Source organism: Salmo salar, chromosome 01, assembly GCF_965601325.2.
Source record: "Salmo salar chromosome 01, fSalSal1, whole genome shotgun sequence".
NCBI classification, from domain to species: Eukaryota; Metazoa; Chordata; class Actinopteri; order Salmoniformes; family Salmonidae; genus Salmo; species Salmo salar.
Genome location: NC_138291.1, coordinates 114880516 through 114898981, shown reverse-complemented (window position 1 = coordinate 114898981; position 18466 = coordinate 114880516). Strand labels below are relative to the sequence as shown.

Sequence of the window (18466 nt, the reverse complement as noted above, 5' to 3'; positions counted from 1 at the left end):
GAATAAATATAAAAACTTTAGGATCCATGCCGTTCTGAAGAGGTTTATTCTACCTGTAAGATTTATGGGAAGATTATTCCATTTAAGTGGATCAGCTTTCATATTGTTGAGTATTGTTGAGTGCCTAGTTAAGTTCTTTTTTTTTGTTTAACATTTATTTATCTTTATATATATATATTTGTTTGTTGTCCCTCATTAAGCACGCTAAATATTTGATATGTTTTGTGGTCCACTTAAAAGATTGCTGTAGATCATAAGTTAGTATTATTTTTATTATTTATTTCTCCAGTTTTTTCCACATTTATTTTATATCCTGAGATTTTAGAGTATTCTGAAGAGATGTAGAATTACGTTCATAGTGCACTGCTTTTGACCAGATCCCACAGGCGCAATGTAGTACACTAGGTATATAGAGAATATGGTGTCATTTTAAATCACATGTTATTTGTCTAATGTTATTGGTCACATACACATGTTTAGCAGATGTTATTGATCACATACACATGTTTAGCAGATGTTATTGCGGGTGTAGCGAAATGCTTGTGTTTCTAGCTCCAACAGTGCAGTAACATCTAACAAGTAATATCTTAACAATTTCACAACAATACACACAACACACACATTTAAAGTAATGGAATGAAGAATATATCCAAGAGCAGTAGATTGATATTGGATCCTACATATTGTACACTGGAAAACAGCTATTTTCTTAATTTGTGTTTCAAGTTATTTTTTCCAACTATGAACAACATTCCTACATACTCCAATATGAGTCTGTTGTTTCTGTACCAGCCTACGTTGTCTCTAACCAATCAATAGCACTGTTATTACCCATATCAAATGGAAACAAGCATTTTACTATAAATATTTAGTCACTATATTTTACCATCCTCATAGCTATGTTTCCCAGCATTAATGCAGGTTGTGTTCATATAGCCTATAAGTGTCTGTCAGCCATAATGCCCTGCCTCATGGATCAGGAACACAAACAGCAGAGTTTGCTCCAGGCAGGAAATAAGTGATGTCTGTAATCGCCTGTCTGTAATGGCTGGCTGCGACAACCTGGCTCAGTGATTTATGGATTTCAATATGTGCTAGCTAAATATGATTAAACAATCTCTGGGTCAATTTGTGCATCAATGTTGGTTTACTTTCCTCTGCCTGGGGGGGGTTCTGGAGATTCATGGTGAAATAGAAACCTTCAAAAGCCCTGTTTGTGTGACGGTCCAGTGTTGACCCCTGTTGAAATCAGAAACATCATTGTGTTTCCTCACATGTAGCCTATTGTTTTATATATATAAAATGATTTTAAAGTAAATGCAAACGTGAACTATTTTATTCCTCTGGTAGTTTGAGGTGTGTGGTCACACTAGTTCCTTTAATTTGGTCCTGGTGGATTGCCACCACTGTCAAGAACAAAGCAACTATCCATCACCAATCACAGCACCACGAGCAGAGCAGGAGATGCTGCTGCTCTGCTCTCTCATTTGTCTTGCTTGTTAGACATATCAAAGTGGTGAATGTGTGCTTTATTTTCTCCCTGAAGGGTGATGCCTCCTGGCTAAATAAACCTAGTGTTGAGGGGAAATTCAGTGGGGTTCTTCATGTGTGGATGCAGACATTGTTTGATAGCTTGGAAAGGGAACAAAGGGTTATCAACATTGTGTGGATGATCCCTCATTCACTCCATCTCTTTCTCCCTTCCTCTTCCCTTGCTTTGTCCTCCCTCTCTCTCTCCCTCCCTCCTTCCCTTCCTCCCTCATTCACTCCATCTCTTTCTCCCTTCCTCTTCCCTTGCTTTGTCCTCTCTCTCCCTCCATCCCTTCCTCCCTCCTTCCCTTCACTCTCTCCCTCTATCCCTTCCTCCCTCCTTCCCTTCTCACCCTCCCTCTATCCCTTCCTCCCTCCTTCCCTTTTCTCTCTCCCTCCATCCCTTCCTCCCTCGTTTCCTTCTCTCTCTCTCTCTCTCTCCCTCATCCCTTCCTCCCTCCTTTCCTTCTCTCTCTCTCTCTCTCCCTCATCCCTTCCTCCCTCCTTTCCTTCTCTCTCTCTCTCCCTCCATCCATCCCTTCCTCCCTCCTTTCCTTCTCTCTCTCCCTCCATCATCCCTTCCTCCCGCTTCCCTTCTCTCTCTCCCTCCATCCATCCCTTCCTCCCCCTTCCCTTCTCTCTCTCCCTCCATCCATCCCTTCCTCCCTACTTCACTTCTCTCTCTCTCCCGCCATTCCTTCCTCCCTTCTCTCTCTCCCTCCCTCCATCCCTTCCTCCCTCCCTCCTTCCCTCCTCCCTTTCTCCCTCCATCCCTTCCTCCCTCCTCTCTGTCTTACAGCTGGAGGCAGAAGCAGTGCCAGAGGTATCAGAGAAATATGAGATCGCCTCAGTCCCGACCTTCCTCTTCTTTAAGGTGAGTCTTATTGCCTCAGTCCCGACCTTCCTCTTCTTTAAGGTGAGTCTTATTGCCTCAGTCCCGACCTTCCTCTTCTTTAAGGTGAGTCTTATTGCCTCAGTCCCGACCTTCCTCTTCTTTAAGGTGAGTCTTATTGCCTCAGTCCCGACCTTCCTCTTCTTTAAGGTGAGTCTTATTGCCTCAGTCCCGACCTTCCTCTTCTTTAAGTTGAGTCAAGTATTGTAAAAAACTAATTTACACTACTTGGCCAAAAGTATTATTGGATTCGGCTATTTCAGCCACACCCGTTGCTGACCGGTATATAAAATCGAGCACACAGCCATGCAATCTCCATAGACAAACATTGGCAGTAGAATGGCCTGTACTGAAGAGCTGTGACTTTCAACGTGGCACCGTCATAGGATGCCACCTTTCCAACAAGTCAGTTGGTCAAATTTCTTCCCTGCTAGAGCTTCCCCGTTTAACTGTAAGTGCTGTTATTGAGAAATGGAAACGTCTAGGAGCAACAGCGGCTCAGCCGTGAAGTGGTAGGCCACACAAGCTCAATACGGGACTGTCGAGTGCTGTAGCACGTAAAAATCGTCTGTCCTCATTAGCAACACTCACTACCTAGTTCCAAACTGCCTCTGGAAGCAACGTCAGCACAAGAATTGTTCGTCGGGAGCTTCATGAAATGGGTTTCTGTGGCCGAGCAGCCGCACACAAGCCTAAGATCATCATGCGCAATGCCAAGTGTGGAGTGGTGTAAAGCTCGCCACCATTGGACTCTGGAGCAGTGGAAACGCGTTCTCTGGAGTGATGAATCGCGCTTCACCATCTGACAGTCCAATGAACAAACCTAGGTTTGGCGAATGCCAGGAGGATGCTACCTGTCCCAATGCATAGTGCCAACTGTAAAGTCTGGTGGAGGAGGAATAATGGTCTGAGGCTGTTTTTCATAGTTTGGGCAAGTCCAAGTGAAGGGAAATCTTAACGCTACAGCATACAATGACATTCTAGACGATTCTGTGCTTCCAACTTTGTGGCAACAGTTTGGGGAAGGCCCTTTCCTGTTTCAGCATGACAATGCCTCCGTGCACAAAGAGAGGTCCATACAGAAATGGTTTGTCGAGGTCGGTGTGGAAGAACTTGACTGGCCTGCACAGAGCCCTGACCTCAACCCCATCAAACACCTTTGGGATGAATTGGAACACCGATTGCGAGCCAGGCCTAATCGCCCCAACATCAGTGCCCGACCTCACTAATGCTCTTGTGGCTGAATGTAAGCAAGTCCCCGCAGCAATGTTCCAACATCTAGTGGAAAGCCTTCCCAGAAGAGTGGAGGCTGTTGTAGCAGCAAAGGGGGGACCAACTTCATATCATGGCCATGATTTAGGAATGAGATGTTCGACGAGCAGGTGTCAACATACCTTTGGTCACGTGTGTGTGTGTGTATACAGTTGAAGTCGGAAGTTTACATACACTTAGGTTGGAGTCATTAAAACTCGTTTTTCAACCACTCCACAAATTTCATGTCAACATATTATAGTTTTGGCAAGTCGGTTAGGACATCTACTTTGTGCATGACACAAGTAATTTTTCCAACAATTGTTTAGACAGATTATTTCACTTATAATTCACTGTATCACAATCCAGTGGGTCAGAAGTTTACATACACTAAGTTGACTGTGCTTTTAAACAGCTTGGACAATTCCAGAAAATGATGTCATGGCTTTAGAAGCTTCTGATATTCTAATTGACATCATTTGAGTCAATTGGAGGTGTATCTGTGGATGTATTTCATGGCCTACCTTCAAACTCAGTGCCTCTTTGCTTTACATCATGGGGAAATCAAAAGAAATCAGCCAAGACCTCAGAAAACAAATTGTAGACCTCCACCAGTCTGGTTCATCCTTGGGAGCAATTTCCAAACGCCTGAAGGTACCACGTTCATCTGTACAAACAATAGTACGTAAGTGTAAACACCATGGGACCATGCAGCCGTCATACCGCTCAGGAAGGAGACGCGTTCTGTCTCCTAGAGATGAACGTACTTTGGTGCTAAAAGTGCAAATCAATCCCAGAAAAACAGCAAAGGACCTTGTGAAGATGCTGGAGGAAACAGGTACAAAAGTATCTATATCCACAGTAAAAAGAGTCCTATATCGATATAACCTGAAAGGCTGCTCAGCAAGGAAGAAGCCACTGCTCCAAAACCATCATAAAAAAGCCAGACTACGGTGTGCAACTGCACATGGGGACAAAGATTGTACTTTTTGGAGAAATGTCCTCTGGTCTGATGAAACAAAAATAGAACTGTTTGACAATAATGACCATCGTTATGTTTGGAGGAAAAAGGGGGACGCTTGCAAGCCGAAGAACACTATCCCAACCGTGAAGCACGAGGGTGGCAGCATCATGTTGTGGGGGTGCTTTGCTGCAGGAGGGACTGGTGCACTTCACAAAATAGATGGCATCATGAGGCAGGAAAATTATGTGGATATATTGAAGCAATATCTCAAGACATCAGTCAGGAAGTTAAAGCTTTGTCACAAAATGGGTCTTCCAAATGGACAATGACCCCAAGCATACTTCCAAAGTTGTGGCAAAATGGCTTAAGGACAACAAAGTCAAGGTATTGGAGTGACCATCACAAAGCCCTGACCTCTATCCTATAGAACATTTTTGGGCAGAACTGAAAAAGCGTGTGCGAGCAAGGAGGCCTACAAACCTGACTCAGTTACACCAGCTCTGTCAGGAGGAATGGGCCAAAATTCACCCAACTTATTGTGGGAAAATTGTGGAAGGTTACCCGAAACGTTTGACCCAAGTTAAACAATTTAAAGGCAATGCTACCAAATACTAATTGATGTGTATGTAAACTTCTGACCCACTGGGAATGTGATGAACAAAATAACAGCTGAAATAAATCATTCTCTCTCCTATTATTCTGACATTTCACATTCTTAAAATAAAGTGGTGATCCTAACTGACCTAAGACAGGGAATTTTTACTTCGATTAAATGTCAGGAATTGTGAAAAACGGAGTTTAAATGTATTTGGCTAAGGTGTATGTAACCTTCCGACTTCAACTGTGTATATATTTATATATAAACTCAACTAAAAAAGAAACGTCCCTTTTTCAGGACCCTGTCTTTCAAAGATAATTCGTAAAAATCCAAATAACTTGCCAGATCTTAATTGTAAAAGGTTTAAACACTGTTTCCCATGCTTGTTCAATGAACCATAAACAATTAATGAACATGCACCTGTGGAACGGTCATTAAGACATTAATAGCTTACAGACAGTAGGCAATTAAGGTCACAGTTATGACAACTTAGGACACTATAGAGGCAGTTTCTACTGACTCTGAAAAACACCAAAAGAAAGATGCCCATGGTCCCTGCTCATCTGTGTGAATGTGCCTTAGGAATGCTGCAAGGAGGCATGAGGACTGCAGATATGGCCAGGGCAATAAATTGCAATTTCCGTACTGTGAGACGCCTAAGACAGCGCTACAGGGAGACAGGACGGACAGCTGATCATCCTCACAGTGGTAGACCACGTGTAAGAACACCTGCACAGGATCTGTACATCCGAACATCACACCTGCGGGACAGGTACAGGATGGCAACAACAACTGCTCGAGTTACACCTGGAACGCACAATCCCTCCATCAGTGCTCAGACTGTCCACAATAGGCTGAGAGAGGATGGACTGAGGGCTTGTAGGCCTGTTGTAAGGCAGGTCCTCACCAGATGTCACCGGCAACAACGTCGCCTATGGGCACAAACCCACCGTCGCTGGACCAGACAGGACTGGCAAAAAGTGCTCTTCACTGACGAGTCGCAGTTTTGTCTCACCAGGGGTGATGGTCGGATTCGCCTTTATCATCGAAGGAATTACACCGAGGCCTGTACTCTGGAGCAGGATCGATTTGGAGGTGGAGGGTCCGTCATGGTCTGGGGTGGTGTGTCACAGCATCATCGGACTGAGCTTGTTGTCATTGCAGGCAATCTCAACGCTGTGCGTTACATGGAAGACATCCTCCTCCCTCATGTGGTACCCTTCCTGCAGGCTCATCCTGACATGACCCTCGAGCATGACAATGCCACCAGCCATACTGCTCGTTCTGTGCGTGATTTCCTGCAAGACAGGAATGTCAGTGTTCTGCCATGGCCAGCGAAGAGCCCGGATCTCAATCCCATTGAGCACGTCTGGGACCTGTTGGATCGGAGGGTGAGGGCCAGGGCCATTTCCCCCCAGAAATGTCAGGGAGCTTGCAGGTGCCTTGGTGGAAGAGTGGGGTAACATCTCACAGCAAGAACTGGCAAATCTGGTGCAATCCATGAGGAGGAGATGCACTGCAGTACTTAATGCAGCTGGTGGCCACACCAGATACTGACTGTTACTTTTGATTTTGACCCCCCCTTTGTTCAGGGACACATTATTCCATTTCTGTTAAATCAAATCAAATCAAATTTATTTATATAGCCCTTCGTACATCAGCTGATATCTCAAAGTGCTGTACAGAAACCCAGCCTAAAACCCCAAACAGCAAGCAATGCATGTGAAAGAAGCACGGTGGCTAGGAAAAACTCCCTAGGAAAAACTCCCTAGAAAGGCCAAAAACCTAGGAAGAAACCTAGATAGGAACCAGGCTATGAGGGGTGGCCAGTCCTCTTCTGGCTGCGCCGGGTGGATATTATAACAGAACATGGTCAAGATGTTAAAATGTTCATAAATGACCAGCATGGTCAAATAATAATAATCATAGTAGTTGTCGAGGGTGCAACAAGCACGTCCGGTGAACAGGTCAGGGTTCCATAGCCGCAGGCAGAACAGTTGAAACTGGAGCAGCAGCACGGCCAGGTGGACTGGGGACAGCAAGGAGTCATCATACCAGGTAGTCCTGAGGCATGGTCCTAGAGCTCAGGTCCTCCGAGAGAAAGACAGAAAGAGGGAAAGAGAGAATTAGAGAGAGCATGTTTAAATACACACAGGACACCGGATAAGACAAGAGAAATACTCCAGATGTAACAGACTGACCCTAGCCCCCCGACACATAAACTACTGCAGCATAAATACTGGAGGCTGAGACAGGAGGGATCAGAAGACACTGTGGCCCCATCCGATGATACCCCCGGACAGGGCCAAACAGGCAGGATATAACCCCACCCACTTTGCCAAAGCACAGCCCCCACACCACTAGAGGGATGTCTCCAACCACCAACTTACCGTCCTAAGACAAGGCCGAGTATAGCCCACAAAGATCTCCGCCACGGCACAACCCAAGGGGGGGGCGCCAACCCAGACAGGAAGACCACGTCAGTGACTCAACCCACTCAAGTGACGCACCCCTCCCATGGACGGCATGGAAGAACACCAGTAAGCCAGTGACTCAGCCCCTGTAATAGGGTTAGAGGCAGAGAATCCCAGTGGAGAGAGGGGAACCGGCAAGGTAGAGACAGCAAGGGCGGTTCGTTGCTCCAGCCTTTCCGTTCACCTTCACACTCCTGGGCCAGACTATACTTAATCATAGGACCTACTGAAGAGATAAGTCTTCAGTAAAGACTTAAAGGTTGAGACTGAGGCTGCGTCTCTCACATGGGTAGGCAGACCATTCCATAAAAATGGAGCTCTATAAAAATGGAGCTCTATAGGAGAAAGCCCTACCTCCAGCCGTTTGCTTAGAAATTCTAGGGACAATTAGGAGGCCTGCGTCTTGTGACCGTAGCGTACGTGTAGGTAATCGGAAAGATAGGTAGGAGCAAGCCCATGTAATGCTTTGTAGGTTAGCAGTAAAACCTTGAAATCAGCCCTTGCCTTAACATGAAGCCAGTGTTGGGAGGCTAGCACTGGAGTAATATGATCAATTTTTTTTTCTTCCACAGACATGTTAGTCACATGTCTGTGGAACTATAACCTAGTTTACAGCTTCTCCACAGTTAGTATCATCAGGCCTTCTGTCAGGCCTTCACTGATGATTTTAACATGCCAAACATCTAACTGGGAGAGGACTCCTGTCCTTGAACCTCTCTTTCTTTTTCTTTCTCTCTCTCTTTTTCTCGGCCTCTCACCCTTTCTTTCTTGATCTCTCCCTCTCTCTCAACCCTCCTCCTCTAGAATAATACAAACATGCAAACAAAAAGAAAAACCATTGCGTTAAAATATTAATGTTATTTTTCTTTCTCCCCCCACCCTCTGGTGGGTCTCAGGGTGGCCAGAAGATTGACAGGCTGGACGGAGCTCATGCCCCAGAGCTGACCAATAAGGTCCAGAGGCTGTCGGTCAGCTCGGGGGGGCTGGGCGGGCCAGGGACGGAGCCCCCTAAAGATGACCTTAATGAGCGTCTGAAGAGACTGATCAACGCAGCACCCTGCATGCTCTTCATGAAGGGATCCCCCCAGGAACCCCGCTGCGGTAAAGTGTGTGTATGTGTGTGTGTGTGGTCTTCATGAACAGGCTCCCGCTGTGGAAAACACACAGGGGCCAGGCCTGGTAATTAGAGAGAGACAGAGGGGGGTTGTGGGTCTGCCTGTGTGTTGGTGAGAGCGAGGAGGCCTGGTGGAGGAGAGGCAGGCCTGGTGGTGGAGGAGGAGGAGAGGCAGGCCTGGTGGTGGAGGAGGAGGAGAGGCAGGCCTGGTGGTGGAGGAGGAGGAGAGGCAGGCCGGGGGGGGGCGGGGGCGCCCGGTGGTGGAGGAGGAGCAGGAGAGGCAGGCCCGGTGGTGGTGGAGGAGCAGGAGAGGCAGGCCTGGTGGTGGTGGAGGAGCAGGAGAGGCAGGCCTGGTGGTGGTGGAGGAGCAGGAGAGGCAGGCCTGGTGGTGGTGGAGGAGCAGGAGAGGCAGGCCTGGTGGTGGTGGAGGAGCAGGAGAGGCAGGCCGGGTGGTGGTGGAGGAGCAGGAGAGGCAGGCCGGGTGGTGGTGGAGGAGCAGGAGAGGCAGGCCGGGTGGTGGTGGAGGAGCAGGAGAGGCAGGCCGGGTGGTGGTGGAGGAGCAGGAGAGGCAGGCCGGGTGGTGGTGGTGGTGGAGGAGGAGAGGCAGGCCGGGTGGTGGAGGAGGAGGAGAGGCAGGCCGGGTGGTGGTGGAGGAGGAGAGGCAGGCCGGGTGGTGGAGGAGGAGGAGAGGCAGGCCGGGTGGTGGTGGAGGAGGAGAGGCAGGCCGGGTGGTGGTGGTGGTGGAGGAGGAGGAGGAGGAGAGGCAGGCCGGGTGGAGGAGGAGGAGGAGAGGCAGGCCGGGTGGAGGAGGAGGAGAGGCAGGCCGGGTGGTGGAGGAGGAGGAGGAGAGGCAGGCCGGGTGGTGGAGGAGGAGGAGGAGAGGCAGGCCGGGTGGTGGTGGAGGAGGAGGAGGAGAGGCAAGCCGGGTGGTGGTGGAGGAGGAGAGGCAGGCCGGGTGGTGGTGGTGGAGGAGGAGGAGAGGCAGGCCGGGTGGTGGTGGTGGAGGAGGAGGAGAGGCAGGCCGGGTGGTGGTGGAGGAGGAGGAGGAGAGGCAGGCCGGGTGGTGGTGGTGGAGGAGGAGAGGCAGGCCGGGTGGAGGAGGAGGAGAGGCAGGCCGGGTGGAGGAGGAGGAGGAGGAGAGGCAGGCCTGGTGGTGGAGGAGGAGAGGCAGGCCGGGTGGTGGAGGAGGAGGAGGAGGAGAGGCAGGCCGGGTGGTGGTGGAGGAGGAGGAGAGGCAGGCCGGGTGGTGGTGGAGGAGGAGGAGAGGCAGGCCGGGTGGTGGTGGAGGAGGAGAGGCAGGCCGGGTGGTGGTGGTGGAGGAGGAGAGGCAGGCCGGGTGGTGATGGAGGAGGAGGAGAGGCAGGCCGGGTGGTGGTGGAGGAGGAGGAGAGGCAGCCATGATGGTGGAGGAGGAGAGGCAGCCATGATGGTGGAGGAGGTGGAGGAGAGGCAGGCCTGGTGGTGGAGGAGGAGGAGGAGGAGAGGCAGGCCTGGTGGTGGAGGAGGAGAGGCAGGCCTGGTGGTGGAGGAGGAGGCCTGATGGTGGAGGAGGAGGAGAGGCAGGCCTGGTGGTGGAGGAGGAGAGGCAGGCCTGGTGGTGGAGGAGGACATTACACTGTACAGGGTTGAGGTTCCACTCCCAACCACGCCGCTGATTGGTAGCATCAGTATTAGGTTCAAGGCAGTTTGTCAAACGTTACATTTTAGTTTTTCAAATCTAAACCTGTAAGTGTTACTTTTCACCTCATCCTGAAATGTATCTCTAAATATTTTTCATCTTTAAAGAAGCCAAGTTGGAGTGTTTGTGAACTCTAGTTGAATCAAATCTCCACCAAACCGCGTGAGGCTGTGACTACGACCTCACTAGTTGTTTAAAGAAGCCCTCTAGACCTGAATTTAAAGGTTACACACTCATACACCATGTAAAACACATGTTCCTAACACATTACACGCTCTTTCTGTGTGTTTGTGTGTGTGTGCATAATAACCTAACTTTCCTTGAAATAAGAAATCAGCTTTTTATGTTCCTTTTTCCTGGAGCTGTATCGTCTGTCTGCGGTGCGCGATCCCCCTGACCCTTTAGGAAAAGGAGAGAGTGGGAACAACCCCTCGCCAATCAATCGTGCGTGTCTGGGTCTAGGATAGAGAGCCTCTAGCCAGAGAAAGCAGCTGGGCCTGGTGTAGTAGAAACAAGTTAATATAGTGGCATGTAGCTGAATAACCATTAGTTAGGGGCCTCTAGCTGTTTTATAATGAATTCCCCCATGAATGAATGAAGTATCAGAATGAGAGTTTCACTGCAGGCTCTACATGCAGGCAACATATCACCGCTCCCCTCCTCCCACTCCTCTTTCCCTCTTTCTGTTTCCTTTTTCTCTGCCTCTCGCTTTCTTGCTCGCTCTCCTCTCCCTCTCTCCCTCTCTTTCTCCTCTCTCCCTCTCTTTTTCCTCTCTCTTGCTGTCTTTCACTCGCTCTCCTCTCTTTCTTTCTTGATCTCTCTCCCTCTCCCTCTTTCTCTTCTCTCCCTCTTTTTCCTCTCCCTCTTTCTCCTCTCGTGCTGTCTTTCACTCGCTCTCCCCTCTTTCTTTCTCTCTCTCTCTCTCTCGCTCGCTCTCTCCCTCCCCCTCTCTCGTTTCCATCTCTCTATTCCCCTCTATCACAGTCTCTTCTCAAACACTGACTCACACCCATGTATCAAGGACATAACGCATAACCTGCCTCATATTTAAACAGTGATCCTGTCCATGCCAATGTGGACTCATGTCAGTAGTAAGATAGAAAAAGAGCTGTTACAATAGATACACTGCATTTGGAAAGTATTCAGACCCCTTGACTTTTATCACATTTTGTACAGCCTTATTCTAAAATTGACCAAAAAAATGTCTTCTCATTTCCTCATCCATCTACACACAATACCCCATAATGACAAAGCAAAAACAGGTTTTTAGAAAATTTTGCTAATTTATTAAACATAAAAAAACTATCACATTTACATAAGTATTCAGACCCTTTGCTCAGTACTTTGTTGAAGCACTTTTGGCAGCAATTACAGCCTCAAGTCTTATTTGGTATGACGCTACAAGCTTGGCACACCTGTATTTGGGGAGTTTCTCCCATTCTTCTCTGCAGATCCCCTCAAGCTCTCTCAGGTTGGATGGGGAGCGTTGCTGCACTGCTACATTCTGGTCTCTCCAGAGATGTTCGATCGGGTTCAAGTCTGGGCTCTGGCTGGGTCACTCAAGAACATTTAGAGACTTGTCCCGAAGCTATTTCTGGCTGTGTGCCTAGGGTCATTGTCCTGTTGGAAAGTGAACCTTCGCCCCAGTCTGAGGTCCTGAGCGCTCTGGAAAAGGTTTTTTATGAAGGATCTCCCTGTACTTTGCTATGTTCATCTTTCCCTTGATCCTGACTAGCCTCCCATTCCCTGCCGCTGAAAAACATCCCCACAGCATGATGCTGCCACCACCATGCTTCACCGTAGGGATGGTGCCAGGTTTCCTCCAGACGTGATGCTTGGCTTTCAGGCCAAATAGTTAAATCTTGGTTTCATCAGACAAGAGAATCTTGTTTCTCATGGTCTGAGAGTCCTTTAGGTGCCTTTTTTCAAACTCCAAGCAGGCTGTCATGTGCCTTTTACTGAGGAGTGGCTTCCGTCTGGCCACTCTCCCATAAAGGCCTGATTGGTGGAGTGCTGCAGAGATCGTTGTCCTTCTGGAAGGTTCTCCCATCTCCAAAGAAGAACTCTGAAGCTCTATCAGAGTAACCATCGGGTTCTTGGTCACCTCCCTGACCAAGACCCTTCTCCCCCGGTTGATCAGTTTGGCCCGGGCACCCAGCTCTAGGAAGAGTCTTGGTTGTTCCAAACTTCTTCCATTTAAGAATGATGGAGGCCACTGTGTTCTTGGGCATCTTCAATGCTGCAGAAATGTTTGGTACCCTTCCCCAGATCTGTGCCTCGACACGATCGTGTCTTGGAGCTCTACTGACAATTCCTTCGACCTCATGTCTTCGTTTTTGCTCTGACATGTACTGTCAACTGTGGGACCTTATATAGACAGGTGTGTGCCTTTCACCATCATGTCCAATCAATTGATTTTACCACAGGTGGACTCCAATCAAGTTGTAGAAACCTATCAAGGATGATCAATGGAAACAGGATGCACCTGAGCTCAATTTTGAGTCTCATAGCAAAGGGTCTGAATACTTCTGTAAATAATGTCAGTTGACCTTTTTTTTTATACATTTTCAAAATCAAAATACTTGTTTTCGCTTTGTAATTATGGGGTATTGTGTATAACACATCCATTTTAGAATAAGGCTGTAACATAACAACGTGGAAAAAGACAAGGGGTCTGAATACTTTCCCAATGCTGTGTGTGTGTGTATGTGTATATACACATTATATATATACACATATATATACTGCTCAAAAAAATAAAGGGAACACTTAAACAACACATCCTAGATCTGAATGAAAGAAATAATCTTATTAAATACTTTTTTCTTTACATAGTTGAATGTGCTGACAACAAAATCACACAAATAATCAATGGACATCCAATTTATCAACCCATGGAGGTCTGGATTTGGAGTCACACTCAAAATTAAAGTGGAAACCCACACTACAGGCTGATCCAACTTTGATGTAATGTCCTTAAAACAAGTCAAAATGATGCTCAGTAGTGTGTGTGGCCTCCACGTGCCTGTATGACCTCCCTACAACGCCTGGGCATGCTCCTGATGGTGTGGCGTATGGTCTCCAGAGGGATCTCCTCCCAGACCTGGACTAAAGCATCCGCCAACTCCTGGACAGTCTGTGGTGCAACGTGGCGTTGGTGGATGGAGCGAGACATGATGTCCCAGATGTGCTCAATTGGATTCAGGTCTGGGGAACGGGCGGGCCAGTCCATAGCATCAATGCCTTCCTCTTGCAGGAACTGCTGACACACTCCAGCCACATGAGGTCTAGCATTGTCTTGCATTAGGAGGAACCCAGGGCCAACCGCACCAGCATATGGTCTCACAAGGGGTCTGAGGATCTCATCTCGGTACCTAATGGCAGTCAGGCTACCTCTGGCGAGCACATGGAGGGCTGTGCGGCCCCCCAAAGAAATGCCACCCCACACCATGACTGACCCACTGCCAAACCGGTCATGCTGGAGGATGTTGCAGGCAGCAGAACGTTCTCCACGGCATCTCCAGACTGTCACGTCTGTCACATGTGCTCAGTGTGAACCTGCTTTCATCTGTGAAGAGCACAGGGCGCCAGTGGCCAATTTGCCAATCTTGGTGTTCTCTGGCAAATGCCAAACGTCCTGCACGGTGTTGGGCTGTAAGCACAACCCCCACCTGTGGACGTCGGGCCCTCATACCACCCTCATGGAGTCTGTTTCTGACCGTTTGAGCAGACACATGCACATTTGTGGCCTGCTGGAGGTCATTTTGCAGGGCTCTGGCAGTGCTCCTCCTGCTCTTCCTTGCACAAAGGCGGAGGTAGCGGTCCTGCTGCTGGGTTGTTGCCCTCCTACGGCCTCCTCCACGTCTCCTGATGTACTGGTCTGTCTCCTGGTAGCGCTTCCATGCTCTGGACACTACGCTGACAGACACAGCAAACCTTCTTACCACAGCTCGCATTGATGTGCCATCCTGGATGAGCTGCACTACCTGAGCCACTTGTGTGGGTTGTAGACTCCGTCTCATGCTACCACTAGAGTGAAAGCACCGCCAACTTTCAAAAGTGACCAAAACATCAGCCAGGAAGCATAGGAACTGAGAAGTGGTCTGTGGTCACCACCTGCAGAACCAATCCTTTATTGGGGGTGTCTTGCTAACTGCCTATAATTTCCACCTGTTGTCTATTCCATTTGCACAACAGCATGTGAAATTTATTGTCAATCAGTGTTGCTTCCTAAGTGGACAGTTTGATTTCACAGAAGTGTGATTGACTTGGAGTTACATTGTGTTGTTTAAGTGTTCCCTTTATTTTTTTGAGCAGTGTGTGTGTATATATATACATATATATATATATATATTCACACACACACTTATCAGTGTTACACGTATTACTTAATGAATGTGATGATACCAGGCTAGGGTTTGGGACCATCTTTATTTTACCTTTTAACTTCATGTCTTGCTCATTTGTTTCCAACTGTCCCCTATAATATGAGGGTAACAAACATGCTGCTGACCAAACTCATCTGCAATTATGTCCTGATTTAATATCCTGACTTTGTTGTTCCTGTTAACATACAAAAACATTTAACTAACAACCTGATTTAATATCCTGACTGGGCCTGTCTGGGGTTCCTGACTGGCCAGACATACAATAACATTTAACTAACAACCTGATTTAATATCCTGACTCTGTTGTTCCTATGAACATACAATAACATTTAACTAACAACCTGATTTAATATCCTGACTGTTGTTCCTATGAACATACAATAACATTTAACTAACAACCTGATTTAATATCCTGACTCTGTTGTTCCTATGAACATACAATAACATTTAACTAACAACCTGATTTAATATCCTGACTCTGTTGTTCCTATGAACATACAATAACATTTAACTAACAACCTGATTTAATATCCTGACTCTGTTGTTCCTATGAACATACAATAACATTTAACAACCTGATTTAATATCCTGACTGTTGTTCCTGTTAACATACAATAACATTTAACTAACAACCTGATTTAATATCCTGACTCTGTTGTTCCTATGAACATACAATAACATTTAACTAACAACCTGATTTAATATCCTGACTGTTGTTCCTGTTAACATACAATAACATTTAACTAACTAACCAGTCGATTTCTCCTCAGGGTTTCAGCCGTCAGATTGTAGTTCTACTGAAGTACCATGCTATCCAGTATAACAGCCGTGTACCTGTCTTATACCAGGTTACAAAAACACTGTGTTCTCCCCATCACCCAGGTTTCAGCCGTCAGATAGTGGCGCTTTTCAAGGACCACGCTATCCAGTTCAGCAGTTTTGACATCCTGTCAGACGAGGAAGTGAGAGGGGGGCTGAAGACCTTCTCCAACTGGCCCACCTACCCTCAGGTTTACGTTAACGGAGAACTCGTAGGGGGACTGGACATTGTCAAGGTGAGTAATGTTAAACACACATTTAGCCCTACACATTTCTCTTTTCCAGAGAACTGAGGCGAGCGAAAACAAAACAAACATGGACAACAACAACATGAAAAATGGAACCCTTGTAAAAATACCAAATAACCTTGGTATAACACCTAGAGACCTCACCTAGAGATTTGAGCCTTTTGGTGTAATGGTTTTGGAATGACAGAGACCACGGTTTGAGTCCTGGTCAGGATACCCTCCTAATGAACTACATTGGTTTCAGCAGTTGGATAGCACTATTGAAAGCATGTCCCAGCCAAGTTAGAGGGCATCGGTCTGTCACTCTTCATAATGGGATGTTCTATGTATAGCATTCTATTAAAGTAATCAGGCACTGTCTTTACTGTGTTGATCTGCTTCAGCTTCTATTCAGCTTGAATTCTACATTTAACACAATCTAGCATGCAAATATATTTAGACAGCTGACGCAAGCACAAATCAAATCACATTGTCTTCAGGAAATGTACTCGAGTCATATTTTTTCTTACCTTTTAGATGTGTTCACTGCAGGCTGACTAGCAGCTATTAAATTGTAGTGTCCCATTTAAATACGTGCCCAGATCAACCTGAAGTATCTACCAAACAAGTTTTACAGCAACATAATCCAAAAAGGGAAGCTACTAAAATGTTTTCCTATTACTGTTCGCTACTCACAAAATATTATTTTAATTCCCAGGATTTGATTCACCGCAATCAAACCGAATCCCAACTACTACAATGGCGTAGCGAATCATTCGATTTGTAAAAAAAAAAAAAAAAAAAAAATTGGGGGGACTGAGCAGTTCTGGACTGGTTCCGACCGATATTTCTGTGTACAGTGGGCTCTGTGGACGGCGCAACATTAATTGCTTTACACTCCCTAAAAGCGTTGGTTGTCCCGATTTTCATATGCACTATTACAAGCGCAGCTGTGAGGTTCACAGACACAGGAAATCGGCCATTTGCATGGGGAGCGACACGTGACATTTTCTGGCCTATCCAGATAAAGGAAGGATTTCCTGTGTCTGTGAACCTCATAGCTGTAGCACTTTCATCTCACTGTGATGGTCTCAGGTGGATTTAACTTGCTCCACAGGAAAAATTACTAAACTCTTTCGTAGAATTGACGACCACTTTCTTGTGGTTACAGACGGACAAAACCACTTGTAGCGAGTTGAAGTTGTAACGAGTCTATAGACATTAGGCCAGCATCCCGGAGTCGCCTCTTCACTGTTGACGTTGAGACTGTCGTTCTGCCTAGGAGGCCAGCATCCCGGAGTCGCCTCTTCACTGTTGACGTTGAGACTGTCGTTCTGCCTAGGAGGCCAGCATCCCGGAGTCGCCTCTTCACTGTTGACGTTGAGACTGTCGTTCTGCCTAGGAGGCCAGCATCCCGGAGTCGCCTCTTCACTGTTGACGTTGAGACTGGCGTTCTGCCTAGGAGGCCAGCATCCCGGAGTCGCCTCTTCACTGTTGACGTTGAGACTGGCGTTCTGCCTAGGAGGCCAGCATCCCGGAGTCGCCTCTTCACTGTTGACGTTGAGACTGGCGTTCTGCCTAGGAGGCCAGCATCCCGGAGTCGCCTCTTCACTGTTGACGTTGAGACTGGCGTTCTGCCTAGGAGGCCAGCATCCCGGAGTCGCCTCTTCACTGTTGACGTTGAGACTGTCGTTCTGCCTAGGAGGCCAGCATCCCGGAGTCGCCTCTTCACTGTTGACGTTGAGACTGGCGTTCTGCCTAGGAGGCCAGCATCCCGGAGTCGCCTCTTCACTGTTGACGTTGAGACTGTCGTTCTGCCTAGGAGGCCAGCATCCCGGAGTCGCCTCTTCACTGTTGACGTTGAGACTGTCGTTCTGCCTAGGAGGCCAGCATCCCGGAGTCGCCTCTTCACTGTTGACGTTGAGACTGGTGTTTTGCGGGTACTATTTAATGAAGCTGCCAGTTGAGGACTTGTGAGGCGTCAAACTAGACACTCTAATGTATTTGTCCTCTTGCTCAGTTGTGCACCGGGGCCTCCCACTCCTCTTTCTATTCTGGTTAGAGACAGTTTGTGCTGTTCTGTGAAGGGAGTAGTACACAGCGTTGTACGAGATCTTCAGTTTCTTGGCAATTTCTCGCATTGAATAGCCTTCATTTCTCAGAACAAGAATAGACTGACGAGTTTCAGAAGAAATGTATTTGTTTTTCTGGTCATTATGAGCCTGTAATCGAACCCACAAATGCTGGTGCTCCAGATACTCAACTAGTCTAAAGAAGGCCAGTATTATTGCTTCTTTAATCAGAACAACAGTTTTCAGCTGTGCTAACATAATTGCAAAAGTTTTTTTTAATGATCAATTATCCTTTTAAAATTATAAACTTGGATTAACTAACACAACGTGCCACTGGAACACAGGAGTGATGGTTGCTGATAATGGGCCACTGTACGCCTATGTAGATATTCCATTAAAAATCAGCCGTTTCCAGCAACAATAGTCATTTACAACATCAACAATGTCTACACTGTATTT

At 47.3% G+C, this 18466-nt stretch overlaps 1 protein-coding gene across 2 annotated transcripts in view; it reads left to right on the top strand.

Moving 5' to 3' along the window:
• Window positions 1-18466, top strand: part of LOC106577336 (glutaredoxin 3) — a 36006-nt gene that overhangs the window by 4639 nt on the left and 12901 nt on the right. Inside the window, exons 3-5 of one of the 2 annotated variants that reach the window (XM_045687660.2) lie at window positions 2330-2404; window positions 8606-8810; window positions 15772-15944. In XM_045687660.2, the coding sequence (XP_045543616.1) occupies window positions 2330-2404; window positions 8606-8810; window positions 15772-15944 (453 nt within the window). Of the gene's footprint in view, window positions 1-2329; window positions 2405-2491; window positions 2573-8605; window positions 8811-15771; window positions 15945-18466 lie in introns of those variants that run through there. The other variant, XM_082978769.1, reaches the window with a different exon arrangement.